The 26,141-nt window shown below is 40.7% G+C and overlaps 2 protein-coding genes across 4 annotated transcripts in view; both read right to left on the bottom strand.

The window, feature by feature from the left end:
- PTPRB (protein tyrosine phosphatase receptor type B) overlaps nt 1-12,225 on the bottom strand; it is a 63,266-nt gene extending 51,041 nt beyond the window's left edge. For both annotated transcript variants that reach the window (XM_065040355.1, XM_065040350.1), the window contains exons 1-3: nt 12,070-12,225; nt 10,390-10,782; nt 1,765-2,003 (exon numbers count right to left, since the gene is read on the bottom strand). In XM_065040355.1, the coding sequence (XP_064896427.1) occupies nt 1,765-2,003; nt 10,390-10,782; nt 12,070-12,124 (687 nt within the window). In that variant the 5' untranslated portion in view covers nt 12,125-12,225. The remainder of the gene's footprint in view (nt 1-1,764; nt 2,004-10,389; nt 10,783-12,069) is intronic.
- A 647-nt stretch (nt 12,226-12,872) lies between these two features.
- The window catches only part of PTPRR (protein tyrosine phosphatase receptor type R), a 148,559-nt gene continuing 135,290 nt past the window's right edge, over nt 12,873-26,141 (bottom strand). For both annotated transcript variants that reach the window (XM_065040371.1, XM_065040375.1), the window contains 3 exons: nt 24,927-25,084; nt 20,618-20,731; nt 12,873-14,090 (listed from right to left, as the gene is read on the bottom strand). In XM_065040371.1, coding sequence (XP_064896443.1) covers nt 13,997-14,090; nt 20,618-20,731; nt 24,927-25,084 — 366 coding nt within the window. In that variant the 3' untranslated portion in view covers nt 12,873-13,996. The remainder of the gene's footprint in view (nt 14,091-20,617; nt 20,732-24,926; nt 25,085-26,141) is intronic.

The following is a 26,141-nucleotide window of genomic DNA, read 5'->3' on the forward strand; positions in this document are numbered from 1 at the left end:
ATTGTCTTCCTAACAACAATACTCAGGGCTTACTTAGTCTGTGTGTTTTAAAAGTATCCTGTTAAACCTGGTTAATCCTTTAAACATCCCTGCTAGTTTGACATAATGTTTTTAATTCCACTCTAAAGACAAGGAAACTGAGAGATATAGGCCAAAGATTTTAAGGCTGTGTGTCTAAATCGGTGTGTCTAGATTGAGATGTCCAGACCTGGCTGTAGGCTGGACAGATATCTATTTTTTTTTTCATGGTATGCTTAGAGTGCTTATCATCAGGATTCTTGTTTGAAAGCTTTGACCTAAGCAACTTGCTCAGTGCAAATCAAGTGACTCAGGAGTCCAACTGGGGTAGGAACACAGGAGGTGGCAGCTTCAGTTCTAAGGGTGCCATTTATCTAGCACTAGTGTGGTTATTTACCAGCAGTGCTGGAGGCAGTTTTGATAATACTGTATTATATAGGACATTTCCATTTGGACTGGAATTCAGTGAGAGTGGTGTGCCTATAGACAGAGGGCATGGGGAAATGAGCTCAGCCTGCCTGCAGCGAGGCAGAATAATCTTATTTTAAAAGAACCGTCTCCATCATCTGTGGAATGGGGTGCAGTGCATCCATCATCATCTCAGTCCCTTCCCCTCATCAGCACTACAACAGCAGTGACAGGATCCATAAACCTTTGAGTTAGTTATTTGGACCTACATAGTCCTGGGTGACACTGCTCCTTTCTCCCTGTGTCTAGTGGTGTTGTTCATATTTGATTGTACAGATTGGTCTGTCCACAGCCCTCCCAAACACAAAACACATTTCTTAGTCTCTTCCACAGTAACAATGACACCCAAAGTAATAACTGAAACAATATGTTTGCCTGCCCCAATATACTGAGTGCAGTCTGGTCTCCCAGATGAGAAGCCACAGGGAATTTAGGGGTTTTCAGTTCTAAATCACTGTTATTGATGCAGTCACCAATAACATCCTGCATGCTTTAGCTTGTGCACATTTTGCCAATGATGATTCCAGGTTTGTTCTGAAATTACTTAACTATGCCTTGCCCACACACACAAAAAGAGAAGACTGGAAACTGATGCAGGGGTACTAAATGCCAACTGTTAGCTGCAGCTATGGATGGGGCTGGCACCTCGTTCCCCTCCTTTGACAGGGCTGTTTGTGGTCTGACAGAGCAGGGATCAAGAAGCAGCCATGTGTCTCCACGCTGCCCAGCCACCAGTAGACAAGCTGACCAGGGTCAAGGACAGGGTTCCTTTTAAGGCAAGTTAAAGCATTTGGATTTCACTTGCTTTGATCTGTAAAACACTTATGCAATTTTAGGACCCAATTATCCTAACATACGTGATAAAACATAACGTGATTTTTTGAGTGTAATTAGAGCTAGACCCTCGTGTTGTACAGCAAGCCAGTGGCAAAGCCTGAGTCACTGAGAGCAGATACCCAGGCTCCCGTGTCTCCTGCCACATCCATGAGCTTTCCATTGCTCCTCACATATCCTGAGCATTTCCCTGGAGCTTAGAGATTTTCCCAACGCATTGTGCACACCAGGATTGTGCTGTACAGAAAAGGCAGAATTTTTTCTGCAGCTGTGCTTCTAGCAAAGGGCATGATCAGCACGAACAAAGCATCTCATCAAAACAAAGAACAAAGCTTAGTCCTCTAGCTGGTTTTTTTTTGGTCCACCAAATATCCACCTGTAATAGCTATCAGGCTCCACAGAGTGGAGCAGGCTTAATAAAAATCGATAACTCCCCTGCCTTACCTCTTTTGTAGTGCTGGAGTATTGAAGAGTAGTTGTTGGAATCCAGGGTTTTTCTGTTCCTAAAGATTTCAAATCAAAGTAGGGGCTTTCAATGAGATTTTTACTGAAGTGTTCTGTCACATTTCTGATGAACATCTCTGTGCTACTCTTCAGCATATTTTCAGGCCTTGAGGTAACAGCGTTTGAAGGGGGGAATGTAGTTCTAGTACTCCATATGGAAGTGTCTGTGTCTTGGAGACCTAAGACAAATAGAGGAAAATAATTAAAAGCAGCTCAGTGTTTTTATAAACAATTCTTTTGATGCCAATAAGTGTGGCTGGTCTGACTTCTAAGTAGTTTAAGTGCACCTATTGGTTCAATACTTTATTGTTCTCAGAGCAAATGTATTTTGCATCAATACCAAATCTTGTACAAAACAAAAGCAGAAAAAAAATTAATTTCCCTCAGCATTCATATCACTAGTCTTAAATACAGGCCATCAATGATTCTGAAGAGAAAGGTTGCACTTTGTCATTAAGAGCACAATGTTTTCACTTGTAGCTTTTTCACTTGCTTGAGTCTATCAAACAACACACAGTTTCGGCTTTATATGGTCACCCCTTCACCCCCTTTGCAAGTACATGGGGCAGATTCTCATCTGCCTTTTGTTGGTGTATGTTCGAAATATGGCTTTCTTCCACATAATTTTTCAAGACAACTTGTTCAAGTTTTTTTTTTTTTTTTTTGGTTCAAAATAATATTTGTTCAAGATAAGTTCCTTGTGTCCACATGGGACATTCCTCTTGCATTTTTAAATCAGTCCCATGCAGAGACCATGCTAACCCCTGACTGCTCTCTTCCCAAGGTTCAGCTAATAATCATATCAGTTAACTGAAGTGCCTGCAAATATAATGGTAGATTTGCTTTTTTAGTCACGTATCCTTCAGAGAATGCCAAAGTTGCAATTAGAGTGCAGGAAAGATTTTACTACACATTTTTCCTCCACATTTTCATGGCTCTTCCTCCCCATTGGTATGTATTTAATATCCTTTCTTTGTGGCTGTGAGGCCAGGGTTCAGGCTGTGGTGGCCTCTACATCTGGTAGCATCACATTTCAGCTCAGCGATCGGAATTACTCACTGGCCCCTTCTCCTCACAAAAAGCTGCTCGGCCATTACTGGAGCGCAGCTCGTGTGCTTTGGCTCACCGCCCAAGACACTTTGTCTGTCCTTGAACTGGGGTCTCCAGCATGACAGAACCTTGTTTTGCTGCTGAGCCACTGGGCTGGTTGCCATTTATAACAATTTTAGCTCACAAACCCTCTAAAAAAAAAATCTAATTACTGTTAAATTGCAGCAGAAGCTTCCAAATGTAATTACTTGATGTGCAATTATGGTGTCTTAGCAGGCCAACGTGTGATTACCTCCTACCCGAAGGATCAGTGGGTGAGCTTCCACGAAGTCAACATGATGGGGGTTTTTTGTATATGTGTGAATATACATGTTGACATGTTTATGTAAAAAAAAAAGTTGCAGTATTCTCATTTGCATCTAGAAATAAAAGTTGGATTGTAAGCCCTTGTAAGTGACACCTCTGTGTAAGTGTTTCCTTTGCTCAGCAGCACAGTGCGTTCAGCTGGTACACAGTTTTGGATCCTCTTGAAAAGGATTGGTTTGCTGGAATGGGTTGATACCTACATTAAACGTTTTCCCCCTTGTTACCTAACTTTGCTTCTCTGGGAATACAGATATCCAAGTCTCCATTTAATTATACAAAATGTTGATCAAATATTTTTCCAAATCAAGGCAGTGAAAACAATACAACAGATCTAATTCCGCTCTCTCTTACTCACATGGAAAGAATTTCATCGAACCCTCAGGTCTCATCTGACACTGCACGATCATCCTTGTGCTGCTGCAGCATTTGCAGAATCCCCCTGCAGAGTGCTTGTGGTGCAGCATCTGCTGTGGTCCTACATCATGTACCTGCCTGGCCTCCACCAAAAGGATGGGGAAGAGTCTGGCAGGGGCAGCCCTGTGCTCAGGCTGTCACCAGCTGCTGAAGCAAACCTATTTGCTCACACAAGTCCAGACTTAGTCTAAATCCCATGTCAGTCATTGTTCCCGCAGATGTCCTATTATACAGGGGTCTATGAAATTCTGCAGTAGGCAACTAGAAATGCCAGCCCCATGCACCTGGAAAGAGCCTTCTGGCTCTGGGCCCCTTAGATAGCCCAAGTTCAGCAGGGAGTAGAACTTACTGATAGAAAGACAGCTGAAAAAAATGCACATCTAAGTGGTCAGTAGCCACTTACAAAAAAAGGCCACTCGGGTTCTAAATATAGATTTACACACCCAACTTAAAAACACATTAAAAAAAAATCTTGGCTTTATTTACGGACAAATAGCAGCAATTCCAACAGGAAGACATTTGCGTTCCAGCACAATTGTGCTTTAGGAAAGCTGCTGCTTCATAAAAGGGAAGCTGGTGCTGCCAGCGACATTTACAGGACTCCGCACCCAGGGAACAGCTAGCATTCCTGATGCAGGAGCTGAGGGGAGAGCTCAGCCCTCCTGGAAGCTAAATTCTTGATCCTCAGAAATGTCCCACCAGCCTGAGGAGGTACCAGGAACAAGCACTTGGTCACTACACAATGCAATTGTTCTTGTTAAGCTCATGGCTATGACGAGTTTCCAGCTAAAGGATCTTCCTGGCAAAGACTGACAGCTGTCTCTCACCTGCAATCTGTGGATGAAAACAGCTTGTGCATAGACAGTGCCATACTGTAACTTCAGATATATGTACCAGCACTTTTCATGTATGCTACATTGGACTGACTAATAGGGTTTATATCTTCCCTCCCTTCAAGAAAATCAGACCCAGGTTTATATTCTCTTTCTAAGGAAAGCCACTATGGTCCTAGCATAAGGACCCTCATAGCACTTCTTCAACAGCAGGGATTTATAAAGAAAACCCTGCATAAGACCCAAACAGATTTCTATACAACTTGAGTTCCAAATCCTTAAACCAGAAAAAACTCACTTCCCATCTGGACATCAGTAAAGGACACAGAAATCTCAACAGTGGGATTTTTCAGAAGCGTTTAGCATTGTTCTAACCGTCTCTTTGGAAATCAGTCATAAAACTGTTCATGGGAACAAAACTGCAGCCCTGACACTGACACTGATCACTAGTGGCTGAATGATATACAGTGTGTGAACATACCATTGTAATCATCAGTAGCACACCCAGAAGAAATTATGACATTCTGACTAAGCGCATATTTCATCCACGGGGTGTCCTGCAGACTGCATCCATCTGCGCAGCAGCAGGCCTCTTACAAAAAAAGGAAATCCATACATTTTGCATGTATGATGAGTGCTGGTTAGTTGTCAAGTACTGAGAACCCTACAGCGAAGCCTTCAGACTCAGACAAGCCGGCATGGTGCAGCTTGCTGGAATAGCTTGTATCCTATCAATCTGCCTACCCTATTAAAGCACAGTTTCAGAAAACTAAGGCTGAATTGCTAGTGAAGCATAAATGAATCAGACATCTATTATATAAGAAAAAATACTCTGTAAGACTTGCATTTAGCTTTCTGACAGCAAGACTTGAAACTAGAAGGTGTTGTAAGATCTCTGTATGTGCAGGACAAAATGAATTATCTTTTTAGCTGTCTAACTGCAAAAATAAAGACAGAAAACATAATTCAGATTTCTGTTTTATGTAGGAGTGTGACAGAAGAACAAAATCCACTAAATGTCTTTTCTTTCCCACTCAAAGCACTCCTAAAAACTGCAAAATCTATGCCACTTGAAAAATTTTTACCTTCTTTATCTGAAAAGTTAAAGTTAGTGATGTTTGTATCTCATGTCAGAGAGGTCAAATGCCTCCAAACTCTAGTCTAATCCTGAGCTGCTCTTTTACTTGCTTGTTTTTGAAATGCTGAAGTAGCCACTTAGAGGTTCTTTCTGCACCACTGGTAGCAGAACATCCCAGTTAGCTATTGTGATAATACTGTAACTCCGTCAGCCCTATTTCTGGCACTCTAGATAGCCGCAGCTCACCTTGAAATGTATTTTTGGCCACTGAAAGGTATCAAAACTCCCTTAACTCCATGGCACTACTGAAGAAAGCTCGTAACAGTAGCTACTATATAGACTCCTAGGACTTGGTTCAGTTGCCTAAATGGAGTTACCTAGTACAGCCTCAACTGTCCTAAAGCATCTGAGACATCTGCTCAGGGCTCTCCTAGGACCTGCAGGAGAGCTGTGTCCATCTGGTAGGCAGTCAGAGGTCAGGTGGGGAACCCTGTAGCATCTCAAATGGCAAAAAGCACCTATGCTGAGACAACTGAAATAGGGTCTTCCTTCAGACACCTGCATTTAGACACCTAGAAGCTGAAACCCGCTCCAGCTTCTACGCAGACATCCATACAAAATGAAGGGAGATAATACAATAATGAAAACTAACAGTATAGTTGTCTGGAATGGAAATCTTTGTTAGCGCTCTCAGTAGAAGATGAATTAGTAAAGCATGGCTTGCCATCCTCTGGGAAGCTGTTAATATTTTCCATTTTTTCCTTGTGAAAGTAGCCGAGCTGATTTTGTTCTATAGTCGCTGCACTGTGGCTCACTAAGACTTTGAAAATTTATGAAAATCGAAGACTTGGGCTACACTGCAGATTTTTCCATTTCTTTCCACAAAATGCAAAACCCACATTTATCTTTGAGCTTCTGGCAGTATGCTATTGGATTGTGTACAAGGTCTTGTAATTTTGTCCAAGGATCTGACATTGATGCCTTTTTCCAGGTGGAGCTGAGCAAAAGTTGTCAGCCATGTACTGCTTTGACCACAGACAGAAGATTTGAATCAATTTTGGTATTTTATGGGTTCACAAAGATGTTATCAAACTCTTTTACTTACAAAAATATCCTAAAATCATAATTCAGGGAGATAAAAATGGGTTTGAGTGAATGATTTTAGGAAAAAAGTTTTGGGTCAACTTGAATGTGAAATGAAAATATTGCTTCTCACTGTTCTAATTTATCCTGCAGAAATTTGTAAAGGTTACACACACAAAAAAATCCAACCTGTTGTGAACCTCTGGATGGATTGTTACAGTCATTTTAAACACTAAAGGTGTTGAAAAATCGGAGCTCATAGATATTAACGTGATTGCAGAAAGAGCTGTGGCTCTTTCTGTGCTCCTGCCACCTTTCTTTGGTGCTCTTCCAGTTTCCCAAGAGTGCCAAGAAGATGCATGTGTCTTGCCTTACCATGTTCTGCAGTTGCTCCTGCTGCTCCGGTGGCTCGGAGCGTGCTCTAACTGTACACTGCTCTGGTCTCTCCCACCCTCCATCTCACCCACTGAAGTGTCCACAGTAGGATGTGAACTCAATAACCTCAGGTTCTGGTATCAAACAGGTGAACTGAAAATGGGATAAAGGGAAGAGAGAAGCCCATGTGAAAGAGAAGATACAGGGCCAGAGACTGGGGTAGAAAAGGAGGAACAACTGTGGAGGTAACAGTTTGAAGGCCAGATGGCACATCAGGCTATGGCTCGTATGTAGTATCTGATGTATTGTCTATTTTAGACTGCAAACAAAACAAGACATAAAAAGATGGTGTATTTGTTATTTGAATTCCTTGTCCAACTTCTTTTACATCTTTATGGTTCCTACTATGGTTCTTAAATACTTGGACCAAAACAGCAAGGAACAAAATCATTCTCCTCCACAAAATCAGATACTCTTTTGAATGGGGCTTTGTCTTGATATCCGCAGTTCTAGGGGTTTGCAGCTGCAGTTCCTTTGGATGTCCCTACTATGTATGATATGGTAGCAGAGGAATGCCATGCAGAGCATCATAGTACAAAACAATTCCTATCACCTTCTGCATCCAGACTACTTCACAGGCTGGGTGGTCTCTAGATCATTCCAGTGAATGACTGCAGCATACAGCTTGAACTTGTGGCTCCCTGCTGAAGTAATTTCTCCACTTAGTGAATAATTTTTGGTCTGCAGTGGTTTTGAGGTTTGTTGGTAATATTTGAGGTGCCACATAGAATTGCCTCTGTTCTCTAATTCAATATTTTTTTTGAAACTAACCTACCTAGAGCAAAAGAAGCTTGTAAGAATTGCTTACACAGCTCAGAAAGAAGTGATATCAGCATTAGTGTGTCAGCACTAGTGGTGCTCTGGGTGCTTTCCAGACATACAAGAGGAGACGGGGTTTCTTCCACAATTGTTATTTTAACGCAACAATTTTTGCTCAGTTTGGTGAGAACTGAAGTCTTGTCATCTCAAGGGAGACTGATACCTCATGGCCTTTCTTCACACTAGCTGTGTCAGCCAGAGACTGGATTCAACCATGGGTTTGTGTGAGGACTGTCTGCAGTTAGATCTAAAATTGTAACTGACTGAACAGAGATGTGATGCATGTTCAAACTGATCCTGATTTACACAAGGAGTCATTTAAGTCAGGGTTGTAGCAAAAAATGTGTATCCAAACACAACTCAGATGGCTGGTTAGAAAACCAAATCCAAGCTTTCCCTGGTTCAGAAAAATCATGCTTGGCATTTGAGTTAGGTCCAGAATAAAAGGTAGTTGCAGTTGTTGGGTTTGGAGCTTGTACTGTATCTGAGCTGATAAGATGTTTGGGATGCAATTCAGTGAGTTACTCCTTTGCCAAAATATAACTGTTTTTATGAGTACTATGAAAACAAAGGATAAATTATATCAAAATATGGAGTAGAAAAACTTACTGCCATTTCAGCTGCAAAAACTTTGCTCAGTTATTACTATCTTAGCTAAATATAGACTGAATATGTTATTTTTAGGCTGATCCACTGCTGCTTTGACTGAAAGTAGACAGATGTTCTTGGAAGACTAATTTTATGCATTCAACATTGACACTTTTGACATGCATATGGATGTCAAGACCAGCACTGTGGGGATTAGATTTTGTTCTTGTACTACAACTTACTACTACTACTGCCTCTATTATTATTATTATTATTATTATCATTATTATTATTATTATTACAATTAATCTCTTTCCTTTACTTCAGCTCCTTGTGAGTTTCTTATATACCTGGAATTCTTAGGTAGGTATTGAGAGTCATAATGTGCTGTTGATTTATCACCAGAGCTTCCCAGAGCTGTCAAAAAGGAGATAGCTGTCACAGTGAGACTCATAAAATGGATTGATAGGCCTGTCTACAGAGAGAATTTCAGAAAAATTAAGGTAAATTCCTTAAAGGACTGAGCACAGTAAATAAATGAGAAGGTGCTTTAATACCTCATGAAAATTGTCTTATTTAGTACTTGGTGGCATTAAATTGCTCCTCCTCTGAGGATGATGATGAAAAGGATGCAAGGTTACTTTAACTCTCTTAGGCCACACTTCATCTAACTATCTAAAGAAAGTAATGTTGCCTGGGTACCTAATCTTAACTTTTCATGGTATCTTTGAATAAGCAGGCCATACTCACGCTATACACAGGACTTCAAATGATTTTGCCTTTTTAATTCCTAAAATACGTGGGAAGGCTGGGGTAGCATCTCAGCCAATTTTTCACTCCCTGATTCTGAAAGTCTTTCAGACCTCCACTCAGGTGAGTAATCCTGCTGCTGCAAGTAGAGTTCTCAAGTGCAAATTTGCTGAAAAAGTGGTACTCTGCTTTATAATGAATTGGAGGTTAGAAAGGCTACAAAGAACAAGGAATTTGTTTTAAACATTCTGAAAACCTGGCCATAAGCAAAAGTATCGGGTCATAAAACATTTTTAAAATCCTGTAAATACAAGAATAAATTGTGTATTCCCCAATAAAAAGCTTTACTGTGCAGGTTGTTCTTATTAACCATGAAGAACTGCAAGAAGAATGTCAATGGGATTGTCAGGAAGGATTGACAACAGGACATCAAGGAAAATGTTATTATGCAGCATTCGAACTGTTCTACCTTTCCTTTTGCCATGGATGTCACATAGAATCACATAGGTATATCAACACATCTCTAAGTATGTGCAAACCCATGCATCTCAAAGTGCTATTGCGAGAATTTTGGAGATTTTTGATTCAGTTCATTATTTTCAGGATTTTGAGTGTTGTAATATATTTCGCATCTTAGGGCAAAGCAACACCTGAACGTATAAGACATATGGCTGTTCTAATCATGCATTTGGGTTAATCAGAGAAATAATCGTGCATGTATTTGATCTTCAGATGCCTTCTTTCTCTTGACAGATTGAATCTGGATTTGTGTGATTAAATGAATAGGGAGGAAAAGCACTTTTATGCATCCACATTTTTCAAAAAGTGCTAGGAAGTAGTACCCACAATTCTGTTTAAAAGTGGAAAAGGAAATGACACAGGAATAGTGAGCTGAGCTTACACGTAAGCACTTTGATCCAAAGACAGAGTGTAGAGAAAAGGAGAGACATTCTGAAAATATGAAATGCCTTAAAAACCCCACAGCACTCATATCAGCTGTTCTTTTTATGGTTGTCTCAACTCTTTTCAATAATGAAAAAGGTTTTTCTGTATGAATAAAATCCCATCATTTTTAACATTGGCGTTATCATAAAAGAATCATTTTTGTTACCAAAACTTCCAGGATACTTCCTTGAAGTAGTAGCTCACCTTGCTTTGAACACAGATTTACATAAACAGGTTTTCCCGTCTCGCTGGCTTCTAGCTGCATCCATGTGTGAAGGTATTTCTTACTCTGCTTGGCCATTACCTTCTGACCTTGCTTTGTGAGAAAGAGAGAGCTATTGGCCACCTTCAGGAGCCCATCCTCCTCCTGGCAAGTCCACCTGACTGCCTGGGGACAATCAACGACGATGCTGCGAGATGACAGGGCAGAGCGCGTAGAGATGCTCAGGCACTGGGTGGATTTCACGTGGAGGAGCTTGTCGTCTGCCGTCCACTGCCACTGCTGGTTGAGGTTGGTCATATTGCACTTCTCCATAATGACTCCTCTCTTTTCTGAAAGACACTGCTGTTTCTGGACATGGATAATCAGAAACCCTTCTGGAAGAGGAAAATTCCAGAATTACACATGGTTATTTAACAAAAAGCGAGTTCTAGGTGATTTAAAATACATCGGCAAATAAATCTCTCTTTTCACTTTTTATGTGTGCTGAACTTTTCATGAACTTCCCAGGTACTGAACCTATTAAAAAAAATACACCCAGAAGTACAACTTAGACGGTGGAAGTGCAAGTAGTGTAAAGAGTGAGAATGCAAAAAGCAAACTATTGGGGCAAAGGTCACCTTGACCTTCATTGTATATAAAAATGGAGAAAAAATTGAATTGGATATAAAAGGAATCAAAGAATTATTAACTTTAAATACCAGTTCTAAATTCCCCACTTCCCCTGCCTGAAAGCATACAGAGATCTACACAAGCTCTCAGTCTTTTTTCTATTTTATGACACAGTCTTTTTACAATATAATTTACTGCCTGGAAATTGTTTAGTAAAACTCATAGTGTTTCTGAAGAAGCCATAGAAGAGGACATTCTCAAATCTGTGTGCCTCTAAATGCCTGTGCTGTTACAGGAATGGAGGCTCTTTACTGATAGGAAGTACATCTATTTTACTGGATTTACTCCAGCATCTCTAGCTGTTAGTTTTGTGACTGTCCTAATTCATGTTAGATAAGCTCTTTGTGACAACACATTTAAAGATCAAAACCAAACACTCAGATGAAGAGAACTACAATGCATTCATCAAAAAACCCCAAAGTTACCAAAGCAAAATCCACACTTGTTACAAAACACAGAACTTGATATTTCAAATGCAGGCTCCCTGCCACATCTTGTTTAGATTTTTCCCTTTTTAGAATCTCAGTTACTCAAACGTTTCCAGCCTCATTAGTTACAAAGTGCTAAACCCAACATGTGTATTTATTTCCCTTGGGTTGAGATTTGTCATCCCCCTGTTTTTACAGACCTGGGTATTTTCTGAAATAGGCATCACGGAAAGCTCTTGGCTCTGGAAGTTTCACAAAGTATGAATTAAAAAATAGGAATCTCCTCTTTGAAGAGCTTGTCCCAAAGCTCAGGTCCTGGATTATCTACCAGGAGATCTTCTCCAAAAGAGAGAAGAGGTATCTCAAGCATAGAAGGAGACAGTTTATTTTCCTTTGGAAAGCAATCTAAACAGAACGAGTTACATTGGCCCTGCCCCCCATTCCTCTTGTATGAAGCCAAGCACAGAAGTGACTCTGTTTTGTTAGTCCTCATCTGCTCTGGAGGGCTCTGCTCGGCAGCAGAAAGAGCAACACGGCGGAGGGGAAGTGGGGAGAGAGACTTACCTGAGAATGTCAAGGCAAGACAGGTAGAAACCAGGACGTGAAATAAAGAATCCATTTTCCCTCTAGCAACTCGCCATGCTTCTCTTAAAAAAACCCACCTCAGATAAGTGAAGCGAAGGCTAGGAAGGAAATGTGCCTTCACAGGGGGAACAAGTCAGTGACGAGCACTTCCTTCTATTCAATTGTTTTGGGGAGTTTTATACCACTTTGTCCTTTCATACGATTCTTCAGAGTTTACTAGTTGCTTTATTTTGGAAAAATACAAGCAAAAAAGAAAGAGGTTTTCAAACACCCAGGGAACTAAAAGAGATGACGTTCAATAAAGAAAAGGGATTATACTTTTACATAATTCATTACCTGTGAAATATTACAAGTCTGCAGGTGATCTGGATGGTGCTGAGTAGGTATATACCATATTAGCCAGGGGACGAACTCACATTTTTTTGTAACTATATGTAATCAAGCAAAATCTTGATACTGATACATCTAACTCCACAAGTTCTAACAGCCAAGTGGAGAGGGGGAGAAGAAGGGGAAGAGGAGGAGGCAAAGCTCTGAAGTCTGCACTGGGTCTTATACAAACTCTCCCCGATGGATCAAGTGATGATGATTTTACCTTCCCATCAGGTGATCCACCTTGCTTCATGTCAGCAGGAGGTTGCCTGTGTCCTCTAGATTGGCTCTCCAGGGGTCTGAAGCCATGGTGGAAGCTAACAAAATTGTACTGGGCTGTCCTTGTTTATGGGGGTACAAGAGTGTGTGGTGCATTAATTACTCTAGGCAAGAATAGAGACTTCAGTACATATTTTATATCAAGTGTAATTTATTATCAGTATGAAGCAAAGTCAACATCACTGCATTAAAAACTCATTATACCCTGTAAACAGACCTCCCAGTGCTGTAAGTCATAATGCCAACTTTGCATTTCTCTTAAAAACCAACTCCTATGGAATGGTAAAAGAAACAGTCATAGCAGCATTTTCTTTCTTGTATAACCTGTCGTGGAACAGTCCATATCACTAAAGACATCTATCTCTTACTGAAAGAGACAGAGCAGATAAACAACATAAGCAAAAAATCCAGTATTAATAAAAGACAGACCAATATTTAAAATCCTTAATATTTAATATATGCTACAAAGTTTCTTTTAAAAGTAAAATGACTTACACATTTACAGATACACTGGTTTCAGGTCTGTAGCAGGAGCGTGTTCTAAGACAATCAACAGTATAGGGTAAATACATACATACTGAATAACAGACATTGTGCTCTGCAACTGCTCTGTAAGACCTACAGTAAATACACATTTAATAGTTAATAGTATGAAGAACATATATTTCCATATAAAATATTAACTGCTTTCAAATATTTTCAAAACCAGGACTTTCAGTTTTTTTATTGTCACCTTCTTTTTAATCCATAATTGAACACTTGCAGTTTTAGCAGCAAGAATGTTATGTGGCCAAGAAACAAGCTCACCACATAATCAGTAATAGCACTTTACAGTACAGTTGACAGTCCATTCACAAGACAGTTTGCAAACGTTAAAGCATTTATACACTTGATAAACATTTCTTCTGTGGAAGTTCCAATGTCCATCCGACTGCAGCAGCAGCACATACATACATTCCATATGGCAGATACCAGTGTTACAGAATTAAACCCACCTTTAGATATATACGTGAAATCCATGTGTAGTTTCAGTACGATGCCTTCTTTATAAATCATTTTTTGGGAAGCTCACAATACATTCATATACAGTAAGGGTCCAGCAATCTCTGTACTTTTGCCAAACTGTTCACACTCCTTTCAGAAGCTGGCCTCAAAGCTGCTCTTCCCACTGCAGTAAACTCCTTGAAGAAGTTGCTGGTAGGTAATGAAACAGGTTACCTCAAGAGACTGACATTTGGTTTTACCCTCCTTGGTTTCACTGGACAGCTTCTGCTGAAAGTCTGCTTTCGTACAGACTCAGTGCGTGGTGCACAAATTCATACTGTTCGCTGGTCTGGACCATTCCACCTCTGAAAAGGAAACATATTGTAATGAAATCTTATTTCTTAAGAATGCAACAGCCTCCGGCCCCTGCCAGACCCATGATCACCTGATAATACAAGCCCTTTTCTCAATTTTTGACTTAGAGTTTTTCTGAGTAAGTGGAAGACTTGTCTGAGCAGGAGTACTTTCTTCGTAACTTACACCATGCAGCACAACCCCAGTATGAAGCACCATTCCTGAATCCATCCAGGTAAGAACTAGAAAGGAAAACACCTGATATCTACACTGTTAAAACCTACATTTCAAACTCAACATGTTCACAGAGAATTTTGCACGGTCACTTGGTCAAGGAAGGCCAGATACATGGACACAGCATTAGCATTGATGGAGCAAGGGAGTATTCAGAATCTGGCCTTTCATTTTTGTTCTTTACTAAAAATGTAACCTTTGGTGACCCTCAGATCGCCTGTGCAGAGAACAGCTCTTCCTGTCCTCTTTCTAACGACTGCAACACATCCTGTCTGAACAGCAGCCACCTAAGAAATTTTACAGCAGTGACTCATTTCAGCACCGACAATAGAAAAGAATTTAACTTGACCATAAAAAGGATTAGTTACAGCCATCTTGGATTAGATGCCTACATTTAATACATTCACCCGATAGCAGTCCTTTTTTCAGTCCTAAGTATGAGGACCAAGTTCCACATCTGCAGTGCCAATTGCAGTGTGGTAGGAAGGGATTGATGTCCTACAGGAGGTAGGTGTGATATTTAGCAAGGCTGCTACCATTCAGCTCTGAAGTTAAACTGAACCTCTTTCTGGCAGTCTTCCAGGTCTCACTTCTCATGGCATAAAGACTCAAGCTTACTTAATTCCACTTTTATTTTTTCACCTGCCAGAGTATTCAAAGCTACCTACTCTGCTTCTAGAACCAAGCTCCAAGTTCATCCTCAGCCTACCCTGGAGCGGCAAGTTGAATTTGGGAGGATGAAGGAGTAAATGGCTTTAGTGGGAAGGGAGACATCAAGAGGTGTATTGTATTTGGATTCATCTAGATCTTTACTGAAACAACCAAATTCATGAGGTATTTGGATCCAGAGCAACGTTGAAGCCAAATATATTACGGGTCTGACAAACCCCCATGGGATCCCTTTAGACACCCTGGCAACAAAAGTGTACTGATATACAAAGCTATATGAAAAATGGCAAAATTGCCTCAACAAGTATTGTCCTTTAGTATTAGAAGACTTTATCTGCAATCATAAGTCCCTTTTATTTTCCTCAGTGCTACTGGATGGTTGAATGGCTGTGGCAGGAAAAACATAATTACAATTATGCAAGCAACTAGCTGTCTCTGCTCCTCCAGTAAGCTCAGGCAACAATAAAACACCTTTTAGTGAGCTGCATGTCTATTATGATCTGTTATTCCTAGGAATTAAATCACAGGCCCTTAAATGGTCCCATTCGGTACAAAATGCAGCAGCCTCTTAGCTTTGCCAACAAAGACATCCACAAATTCATAACTCTTGATTGCCTGCTGCCTTCAGCTGCTCTCCTCTGTGCCTGTCCCCTGTCTGGAGATCCAGGGAGAATCTAAAAGTGGTGGGAGGGCTTTGCTCTGGTCCTCTGTATTGCCTGGGCTCCTTCCTTCCTCCTTAGTGCTGCATCCTGCCCTGCCCACGCAACCCCTTCCCAGCCAGCTTCCTTCCCTGCCTCCCCCATCAGCGTTCCCCCAAGGGGTGCTCCAAAGGAGTGTGTTTCCCAGGTTGGATCCACTCTGTGGAAGGAGTGGAGGAAGGGAATGTATCCAGGGAGAAGGACTTGGCAGGAAGGGCAAGTTAAAACAAGTTTGGCTGCACTAGGCTGTTTGTAGGGGTGATCATTGCTCCTACCTCTTCCGTGCTGAAGTAACATACAAAATGCCCAAGGCTGAGTGTATAAGCCCAAGAAGGAAAGCATAAGCCTGGCTGGGGCTGAGCCCAGCAGTACTGCATTTGCCATGTGCTAACAAGCATAACTGAGATGCTATGGTGTTTCTCACCCCTGCATGAGCAAACAAGTGCATATCCCTGTCAGCTTAGGGACACCTAAGTCTTATACAGAGGTTCAGACAACTTGGCTTTGTCAGTGCTGTTATAAAGGGGATTCATAGAACCATAGCATCAGCGAATGGTTTGGGTTGGAAGGGACCTTTAAAGATCACCTAGTCCAACCCCCTTGCCATGGGCGTTTATACATCTTTCACTAGATCAGGTTGCTCAAAGCCTGGCCGTGAACACTTCCAGGGGTAGGGCATACACAACTTCTATGGGCCTCACCTTTCTCCAGTGCCTCACCTCATAGGGAAGAATTTATTGCTTATATCTAATCTAAATCTGCCCTCTTTTAGTTTAAAACCATTACCCCTTTTCCTGTCACTAAAGGCCCTGGTGAAAATGCTTTCTCTGTCTTTCTTACAGGCCCCTACTAAGCACTGAAAGGCCACAATAAGGCCTCCCCAGAGCCTTCTCTTCTCCAGGCTGAACAACCCCAACTCTCTCAGCCTGTCCTCACAGCAGAGCTGTTCCAGCCCTCTGATCATTTCTGTGGCTCCTCTGGCCCCTCTCCAACAGGTCCATGTCTCTCCTGTGCTGAGGGCTCCAGAGCTGGACACAGGGGTCTCTCCAGATCAGAGCAGAGCGGCAGAATCACCTCTCTTGACCTGCTGGCCACGCTTCTTGTGATGCAACCCAGGTTACAACTGGCTGTCTGGGGTGCAAGCACACATTGCCGGCTCATGTCCAACTTTTAGTCTACTGATAATCACCAAGTCTTTCTCCTCTTTGTTCTTGTGCAAGGCTCACATTTAATAGCAATGAATTAATTATCTGTGACACTAAGACATCAGTTTGCGCAAAAGCCTGTGAGGAAGAGCATTTCAGGAGGAAATCTGCTCAAGGCAGGAGGTTTCCTCTCCCGAATCGCCAGTACCCAGAAGGGATGCACCCACAGCTACAGCATCTCCAGGATATGCAGCCTTCATCCTCTGCTAGCCCACAGTGCCAGCTCCTCTGTGAGCTGCTGGGCTCTCTGCTTCTCTGGGAGAATCTGGGGTGGTGCTCAGAAGAAACAGCCCCTGGTACCCTGAGGGCTCAGGGACTGTGACCAGCTCTGCTTGGGCAGCCATGGGGCAGGGAAGGGTCCTGTACCCTGCCCTCTGGCTTGCTGCTAGTGCAGCTGGATACAGTCTGCTCCAGAATGAATGTGATGCAGTGTTTGAGATTTTTTTTTTAAACCTGAAGTGATTAGTCAAAACACTTAAACAATGAATTGACGCACACTGGAAACTCTTTTCATCCTGTCTGAGGAGCCAAGAGCAAAGTTATTGGATGTCATTCCAAGAATGTGCCTTTAAGGTTAAGAATGTGTAAAGTTTCTCAGTATCACAGTAAGTCTTGAAGATGCCTCACATCAAACATTTCCTGTTTCTGTTGTAAAACATAAAAAATGAGCTGGGAAAAAAAAAAGTAAGCTGAGCAGAGCTGTGGGTCTGTCTTTCTATGAATCCACAAAGAGTGTGGCTGTATCTCCATCCTGGGTCAAGATTTTGAGTGGACGGTCCATTTCCTCAAGTTAGCTCAGCACAGAAAATTACTGCCAGTTTTGTTCACCCCTTAATTTACACGAAACAGCTAAGAAGAAAGTTGCGTCTGGACATACATTACCTAGGAACAGCTCTTTCCTGTCTCATTCCCTGTTGGAGCTCAGTTTCAAACTCTGTTTCCAGAGGGTCCACATAGGCAGTTAATTAAACTACTTCACAGCATAACATTTTGCCACTATCTGCAATTTGTCTGGATGCTTGTTTGGTTCTCACAGAGTGGGCTGGGCAATGGGAATGTTTTGGTAAATCACAACAGCATCACTGTGACTTCCTCAAGCACAGGTCTTCTCTTTTCTCCTGTTGCTCAGCTCACTTTTGTAGAATAGTGGCCATGGGTCTGTGTGACAAAAGTTCACACACAAGTGGAAACCATCGAGTGTGTTTGTTCCATCAGCAGGTCTGTGTTTGGCTGGTGCAGCTCTGAGCATGAGCGAGCCTGGCTGGCACTCTAGCGGAGATGAGGTATCAGGGATGAAATATTCAGTGTACCCCTTAGGCAGGTTTCTGTCTCCCAGGTGGTCAGATAAAACTCATCCTTTTCTGCTGAACTCTCTTTTTTATTTTTTTCTGTTTTTTTGAGGACAATCTGATGTACAAACAATAAATTTGAGCTCAGCTGCTGGCCAGCATCATGAGGAAAACAACTTTGGTCCCTTCCAATCCCTAACATTCCTTGATTCTGTGTGATTCTGTGATCTCTGTTCCTGCTCTGCTCCTGGTTGTGCCCCATTGCTGGTGTTGGCCATGTTGGTCACTGAATTGTAACACAGCTATGGCCAGAGCCAGCTCTTGCAGCTTTATCTAGAGGGACGTTAAGTTCATTTTGCCAGCTTCATGCCACATGTAATGACCCTGTCTCACGTGTGACCTGCCAATAACCACCACATCAGGACTGGATCATCACGGGAAGATGGTCTCATGGAGCTTTGTCCATGTAACAGTGATACTCATCCATTTTATGAACCTGTGATCTGTTTGGGCTGGCACTGGTCACTGTAGTCTTAATGGCTGCTAAACTCTGCCTTAGCAATCTTTGCTATAAACTGACTGCCAGGTTAGTGAGATCCATTCTGTAATATGACCAATTGGAAAAAGGAAAGAAAAAGTGTTTTTGGTTACTGAGCTTCCCAGAAAAATGTCTTTAAACATTAAAACACAGATATACTTTTTGCCTCAGGCAATGCCTGAGAGTATGAGGAACTGAGGTGCATCAAGGAAGATCTCTGGAGTCTATTTATATAATCTGAACCTCAAAAAAATACAGAAATGAACAAAGCAGGAGACTCAACAATTTTTATAACAAGCTTTGTGTCACTGCTGTTATGGATGTTTATATTTAGGTCAGATTTTCATTCTCTTTCCAAATTTATCTAGGATACTAATACATATAAGAAAGTTAATTAGTCAGATACACTTGATGAAATTGTGTTGTCAGTTATAATGCTGAAAATTTGGATTATTTTTTCTATGGCTGAAATAATGACATAAAAACTTATGTAGCTGAGACCAGAGTTTGCTTCCATATCTCTACAGTGGAGCGTAAAAGCAATAAGGGTTAGCTTATAACAGAAATACTAAAATGGGGGAGAGCACTACAAACGTTTTTCAATAAGATGAACAGATAATCAGAACGGAGTGTTGGAAATTTGGAGCTGATAATTTAAAACAGAGCAAGCATTTCTTTCCCTCAGGTCTCCCATCTTTTTTGCTGCTGAGATTTTTAGGTCAGGAACTCTCCTTGGAGAATTTTAAACTTCAAGTGGCTCATGTTGCCCTGTAAGGATCATATTACAATCTCTAGTATGATAAAGGTGCCTGGGAGGGGAAAGCAGAGGAGGTGATCCATAAACACGGTCAACTATATGGATTCTGGTCCTTCTGCAATTTGTGGTTCCAGTACCTTTCAGAGCTCTTCAGAACACAAAAGTCCTGTGTTTTCCCTTTGACCTGAGCTCTTTTTTCAGCATTTGCACCCATATCAGTTGTTTCAATTTAAAGAAGAAATGTGTGTCAGAAGCAGCTGATATACTTGCAAGGGAATTATATGGTTTGGTACCTAGAATAGGAGAGAAACGAGACTTCTCTATTCTCGGTACAACCCTGTTTAATTACTTTAAACAAAATCCTATTTCCCCAAGCAAAATAAGAAAGAAAAATACAACCAAACCAGCAGCTTCCATTGTGTACAATACCCACATCCTCCTTCCAACACAAATCTATCTTCATTTGTGGTTTCACAAAACAAAGTACTATGCAACAATGCTGGCTTATAGCATGCTCCCAAGCTGTGAATTCAATCAGAAAATTGGTCTGACTCAAGAAAATTCTGCAACAAATGCCTTGTTATTTTCTTAAGCTGGGTAAATTTGCCAACCCAATTCAAAAAGACGCCCAGAACGGAGGAAGTAATAGCAAGACCACCAGATTTGGCTCACTCCGTTGCACAAAGAAGCTACACACTGAATGAGCCTGGATGTCCCTGTTGATCCAGGCTCAAAGACAATCTCTTGACTCCAGATTTCCCTGTGTCTCTTGTGTCCTAGTGGGATGCCGCAGACAGAGGAAAGCTCCAGGAGAGGAAAAGAGGAGTGCCAAGTGCCCAGCAACTGTAGGATTGCTGTCTCAGGAGAATTTCACTTAGTGGAGACTCACCCAGCTTCACCCAGAAAACAATATTCTTTCCTCAGGACCTAAATACTAATGTTACTTTGAATATTCAGCTAATGCTGTCTTAAGACTCAGCAAAAGTTATGGCAGCCGCTTCAGGTAACTCAACATTCAACTGTGAAAATGTTTTCAGAATCATTACTGATCATTACTGAATCATTTCAGTAATGATTTCAGAATCATTTCAGAATCATTGACTGATTTTCAGAGTCGTTAACTGATATATAGTTCTTCTGGAACTCACCGATCCATTCGTAGCTGGCAGACAATGCTCAGTGCATCTACAACTCCCTCTTCCTTCAACTGCTGACAACCAATGGCCGTGGCAATAAAACATCCAGTTCTTCCTATACCAGCACTGAAAAGAAAGCAAAATTTAATTAGGGAATGAAGTTCACAAATCAAAGGAGTTAAGTGGAAAACACTAAATAGATAGGAAAATGCTAAAAGTATGAAATATGGAATTGCTCGAACCCACAGTTCCTGTGTGCGTGACCAGCAAGGGTAGCCTCTCAGCTCAGTTTCTTAAGGAGGGATTAAAGCCTACACTGTCCTAGAAGTCCAGTTGTTGTGGGTAATTTGTGAGGCTAATGTGTTTCCAGTTTGCACACAAGCCGTATGGTAAGAAAAACAATCTCCGTTAGCACCACAAAGTCCAACTACTCTCTGTCACAGTCCAAACCAATTATGAAGACACACAGAGAGCTGGGGGAGAAGCCCGCTTAAAGGCAAAAGTCAGTAAGGCTTTATGCTTGAACCCTGAAGGTATACAGGGGTTCTGCTAACTACACCTCTAACCATGAAAGTAAAAAGGATTTGGAATCATGCTGATGAAGTTAATTCCCTCTCCCATGACTCTGCAGAGGGAGAAGGATTTAGTGCTGTAACTCTCCAGGTTTTCTAGATGCCTGCTTGGAAACAGCCATTTGGGCACTCTTTTTCCTCCCTGGGCCTCCAACACTCTGTTTCTTGCTTAAGTAACGTGGAACTCGGTGCAGGAATTCCTGTCATACTGCATGGCAGGAAAATGTGAGGAAAATAGTTAAAACATGGAGTCAGGGGTACAGATTTCCATCCTTGGCCTTGTAGTAAATACTTAACCATTTGGTGTCCTGCTTTCTTCATCTGTGTGATAGGTGTGATTACTATGCACCTCATAAGAGCACTGCAAGAGTTATTAATGCCAGGAAGAATATGTTGAGTACCTAAGATGGAAGCCTGATATATCTGAGTGCCAAGTGTTAGCAGGAGTGTGTCCATTTGCTACAGCTGAAAAAAATCACAATCTACTCAACACAAGATGAAAGATAGAGGTGCTTTAGAGACTCAAGAGCCCTCCCATCTGGAAATGAAAATTTCCAAGAGGACTCAGCAATATTAAATATAGAAATAAGTCTAGGCCAATCATGAGGGAATAATCACAGAATCACACAGAATCGACTGGGTTGGAAGAGACCTCAGAGATCATCGAGTCCAACCCTTGGTCCAACTCTAGTCCGTTTACTAGATCATGGCACTAAGTGCAATGTCCAATCTCAGTTTAAAAACCTCTAGGGACGGCGAGTCCACTACCTCCCCGGGCAGGCCATTCCAATGCCTGATCACTCTCTCTGTAAAGAATTTCTTTCTAATATCCAGCCTAAATTTCCCCTGGTAGAGTTTAAGCCCATGCCCCCTTGTCCTATTGCTAACTGCAATGAGATGTAAAACTGGCAGCCTAAGAAAGGATCGAGCGTGATGAAGATCCCAAGTTGACAGCATGTCTCCTTGGACATCAATATATATGGGATAAATGTATCCAAAAGGATAAGGACATAGTTTATAAAGAGGGATTTGGAGAACGCACTATAATGCATAACCTCATTCTCTTCCTCAAATATTTTGAAACTCTCGAAAGCAGGGCTAATAAGTTTAAACAATTCAGATATAAGTGAAGCTTGCTATAATGAAGAGTTCTTTTTTCCCCTTATTTGGAGTGGATTAAGTGTTCTTGGACAAGTCCTTAATATGTATTAAACAAAGGCTAGGGTTTTCTAATGTATTTTCTTCCTCGGCTCAGGCGTGCCAGTCCTATCTTATTACATAGCTTTATTTCAGGCAATGCAGGATAGAAATGACATTGTTCTTCACTTGCTTGACCTTTCTTTCTTGGTATATCCAGAAAATATGGAGAGCTACTTACTTTGAAGTATTTTCAAGCACCGTAACATGGTGTATATATATCTATATATTTTGATTACATATATTTCTATTTTCTCCCCTTTTTTAGGAGTTTAATGTGTAGCAGCTAATTCATTACAACTGTGGTCTGTTAATTTGGAGTGTGGAATATTGGACTGTTATGATTTTGGGATTAGGAGATGCAGGCAGTTTGCTTTTTATAGAACATGTTCATGCACTTGCTGATGAAGAAAGAAAGCACAAATTTCCAGCAATAACTATAACAGTGTCAAGTTTCTGAGCATGAAAATTTTATCCCTTATTCTCATTTAAGAAACTTCTACAAGTCCTCCAATATGTCAAATTGCCGGTTCTTCTGGGAAGCAGAAAATGGCATTGTGGTCCAGATTCTCAGTCAACTCATTTTCACTGATTAAATGCAGCTAAATTAGTTTTATATTTGTAGAATGTAATTATGTGTTCTAATTCTTCCTTATTGATTCAATTTAAATAAAAACCAATTCCCTTTATATTTGACAACTTTCAGTTAAAACTTGTATTTGATCCCAAACTGCTTAGTTGCCATTAAAAACAAACTTATTTTGATGTACTAACTACACATCCAAAAGACAGATTAAGGAGATACTTTCCGTATTTACCACATGCTTTGATGAGTGACATGAGGGAGGAAACATATACCTTCCCACTGAATGCCACTATAAAGATTGGTAAGAACTTAAAACTTTCTTCCTTTGGAAAACTGTGTCCTTGGCTGTGTGTAATCAGACCTGCTAATTTGAAGGACCAAAGCAAAAGTTTATTCATTTATTTATTTATTTTTCCTATTATTTTGCAAAATAGGAACTGCCTTGCTAAAAGAAGTCCTTTTTATATCTGGAGTCTGGAGTGGGTTCATCACTGAAATGTCTAAGACAGCACTCTATGCTGATACACTGCAAGAAGACATGCACAAAAAACTGAATTACTTTTTTTTTCACTTGTGCCACATAAACAAATTATTAAAGCATTTCTGCTTCAGATTAAGGATCATTGTTTAAGTGTGCATTGCAATGCTCCTCTGGAAATAACTGAGAATTGTGCAGTTGTATCTGAGGTCCAAGTTTAAAAGTGTGTACAGGCTCTATAAGACTTGGATAATCTCATCTGCAACTCAGATTAAAAGGCAATAAACTATCTGACTAGAAAATAGAGTGTGAATGAGTTTACCCGTTCTGTAGACCAATAGTTGAATTGTCACTGAAGTACTATTAATTTACTCACAATTGAGATAATATCTGGGTCATTAATCATAATTACAGAGCTTGCTGTCCTATCAGTCATCTCAGAAAGACATCCCATCCTTCAGAAGACTCTCATTACTGAAGATCCTTACTGGAAAAATGGGACTCTCAATAGCCATCCAGAGATTTGTGGATTGTTTAGGGAAACAGCAATTCCTGATAAAAATAGCTGCATAAAATTTTGGAAAGTTCCTTATTCCTCACATTCTGGTTTTGAAAAATGATGGGTGGTTCAAATCTGGCTTCCATTTCTCTAAATCTCCTAAATATGGAGTTAAAAAGAATGAGTTCAAGATGACAAGTTCTGGTTTTGATGTAATTCTAGGAAAAAAAAAAGAACTGTAAGATATGTATCATCACAGTTATGAGACAAAGCAAATAAGAATTACACTGATTTTTTTTTTTTTTTTTTTTTCTGTTTTGCTTCACCTACTTGTTTCCACCAATGTAACAAATCCAATACTACTTCCTACTACTTAAATTGCAACATGGGGCACTGAATCAACATAAAGCAATAAAATGGGATTTAATTAGAATTATTAGAAGGACATTCTCTGGTTCATTACAATTTGTGTAACACTCTGCTCTTGAGTACTGAATAACACTTTGCTCTTGAGTATCAAACCAACTGCCTTTGTGAAAATGTTCACAAATTTTAGTACTGATGTGTTTTGGTCTCCAAATTTGTACCTGATATGTGCTGTGCAAAACTGACTGTCTCTACAACATTTTAGCCAACCAGTTACAGGGGATTGCGTCTGACTTAGGTCTGTAATTGTAAAACAAGACTAAAAAGAAAGCAAATAATGAATAAGGAACAGAAGCAAAATAATTTTTCCAGCTGGTCTTTCAAAAAGAGAGTTCATTAGTAGAAATGGACAACGGTTCAGTAACGATTTGCTAGCAACAAGCAAATTCTCTCCAAAACCCAGATCCTCAAATATGAACAGAAAAAGTCAACTAGCACAAAGAGGATCTGGGGAATTTTACTCTTCCCCAAATACCTTCTTTGTTTAGGCAGAGAACTGTTTGATGTGATTGGCTCTGGCCTTGCTTTGGGCAGTCATTTAAGAGAAGGATTGCAAAAATTACCTGCAGTGCACAACCACAGGCCCTCTGCCAGGTGATTCCACCCTGTCCTCTTCTACATCCAGCATGAGCTGCAGCAGAGGCTGAGCGCTGTCGGGCGTTTTGTGGTCTGGCCAGGACGTGTACCAGTAGTGTTTCACACTCCGAGACTGACTCCCTTGCTGAAAATAACATGAAGATTTCATATGCACACTTGCGGTGAACAATTCTTTTGACTTCTCTTAATGTTATGGTAAAAAGACAGTAAAAGGGAGAGATTTAACTTTATTTTTATTAGACTCAGAGGATGCAATTGCAGGGAACAGGTGTGCTTCCAGGGACACAGTTGTAAGAAGGGTTTGTACACCTGAAAACTTAGCTGTTTTTCCAGCTATGTGAGTTCTGCTCTATCCATCCAACTACTGTCTTGTTGACTCTGTTGTCCATTGGGAACTGTTAGATCAGCACCAAAATCTAGAGATTAGCTTGATCTGGGTTTCTGAATCTATCAATTATTATATATTTCCTCTACCACTAAAGGATATTACCATGAGAGTTTGATACTAAAATTACAAGAGTATTTAAGTTAAAGATGCAGAAGAACTGCCCTTCTAGATTAATCAGACATCCCAGTTTGTCTAATTATTCTCTCCAACAGAGGATGTTACTGCTTACATCAACAAGCAAAAGGGCTAAATATGGGCTAGAGTAGTTTGTGTTGGATGATATGACTTCTGCCCACTTCCCACTGCATGGGCCGAAACACCAAATAAATTTTCCCAAGCAATCTGGTAGCACAGAAGTGTAATATAGGGAGTAAGTTAGAAGAGGAGCATCTGCCTTCTTCGGCACAGTTAGTGTTTAGTTAGAACCATGAAAACATAACGCTTTTCTTATACACTCCTTGTATTTTTATCTTCTCAAATGGGCTATGGATGCATTCAGCATACAACATGAGCAGCGTATCTTTTTCAGAATAATGCTATGCTAGTTCTTTCTTTAACTAAAATCCCTTCACATTGCCTTGGCAATGCTAAAAAGGCCTCATAGCAAATGTAATTCAAGAGAGTGAAACTTGTACTCTTTTTGAAGCCTTTTATATTGCCAGAGTGATACAAAACAGCAATAGGATAAGTGTTCCAGTGCTTTGGTCTCAATCACACCTTGAAGCTGTGAGCTTCATAGCTCAGTTACTCCTCCTGTAAAAATGTATGCCCTTTAAAAAAAATGCCTTAACTT

This window comes from Columba livia, chromosome 1 (genome assembly GCF_036013475.1).
Source record: "Columba livia isolate bColLiv1 breed racing homer chromosome 1, bColLiv1.pat.W.v2, whole genome shotgun sequence".
Lineage (NCBI taxonomy): Eukaryota > Metazoa > Chordata > Aves > Columbiformes > Columbidae > Columba > Columba livia.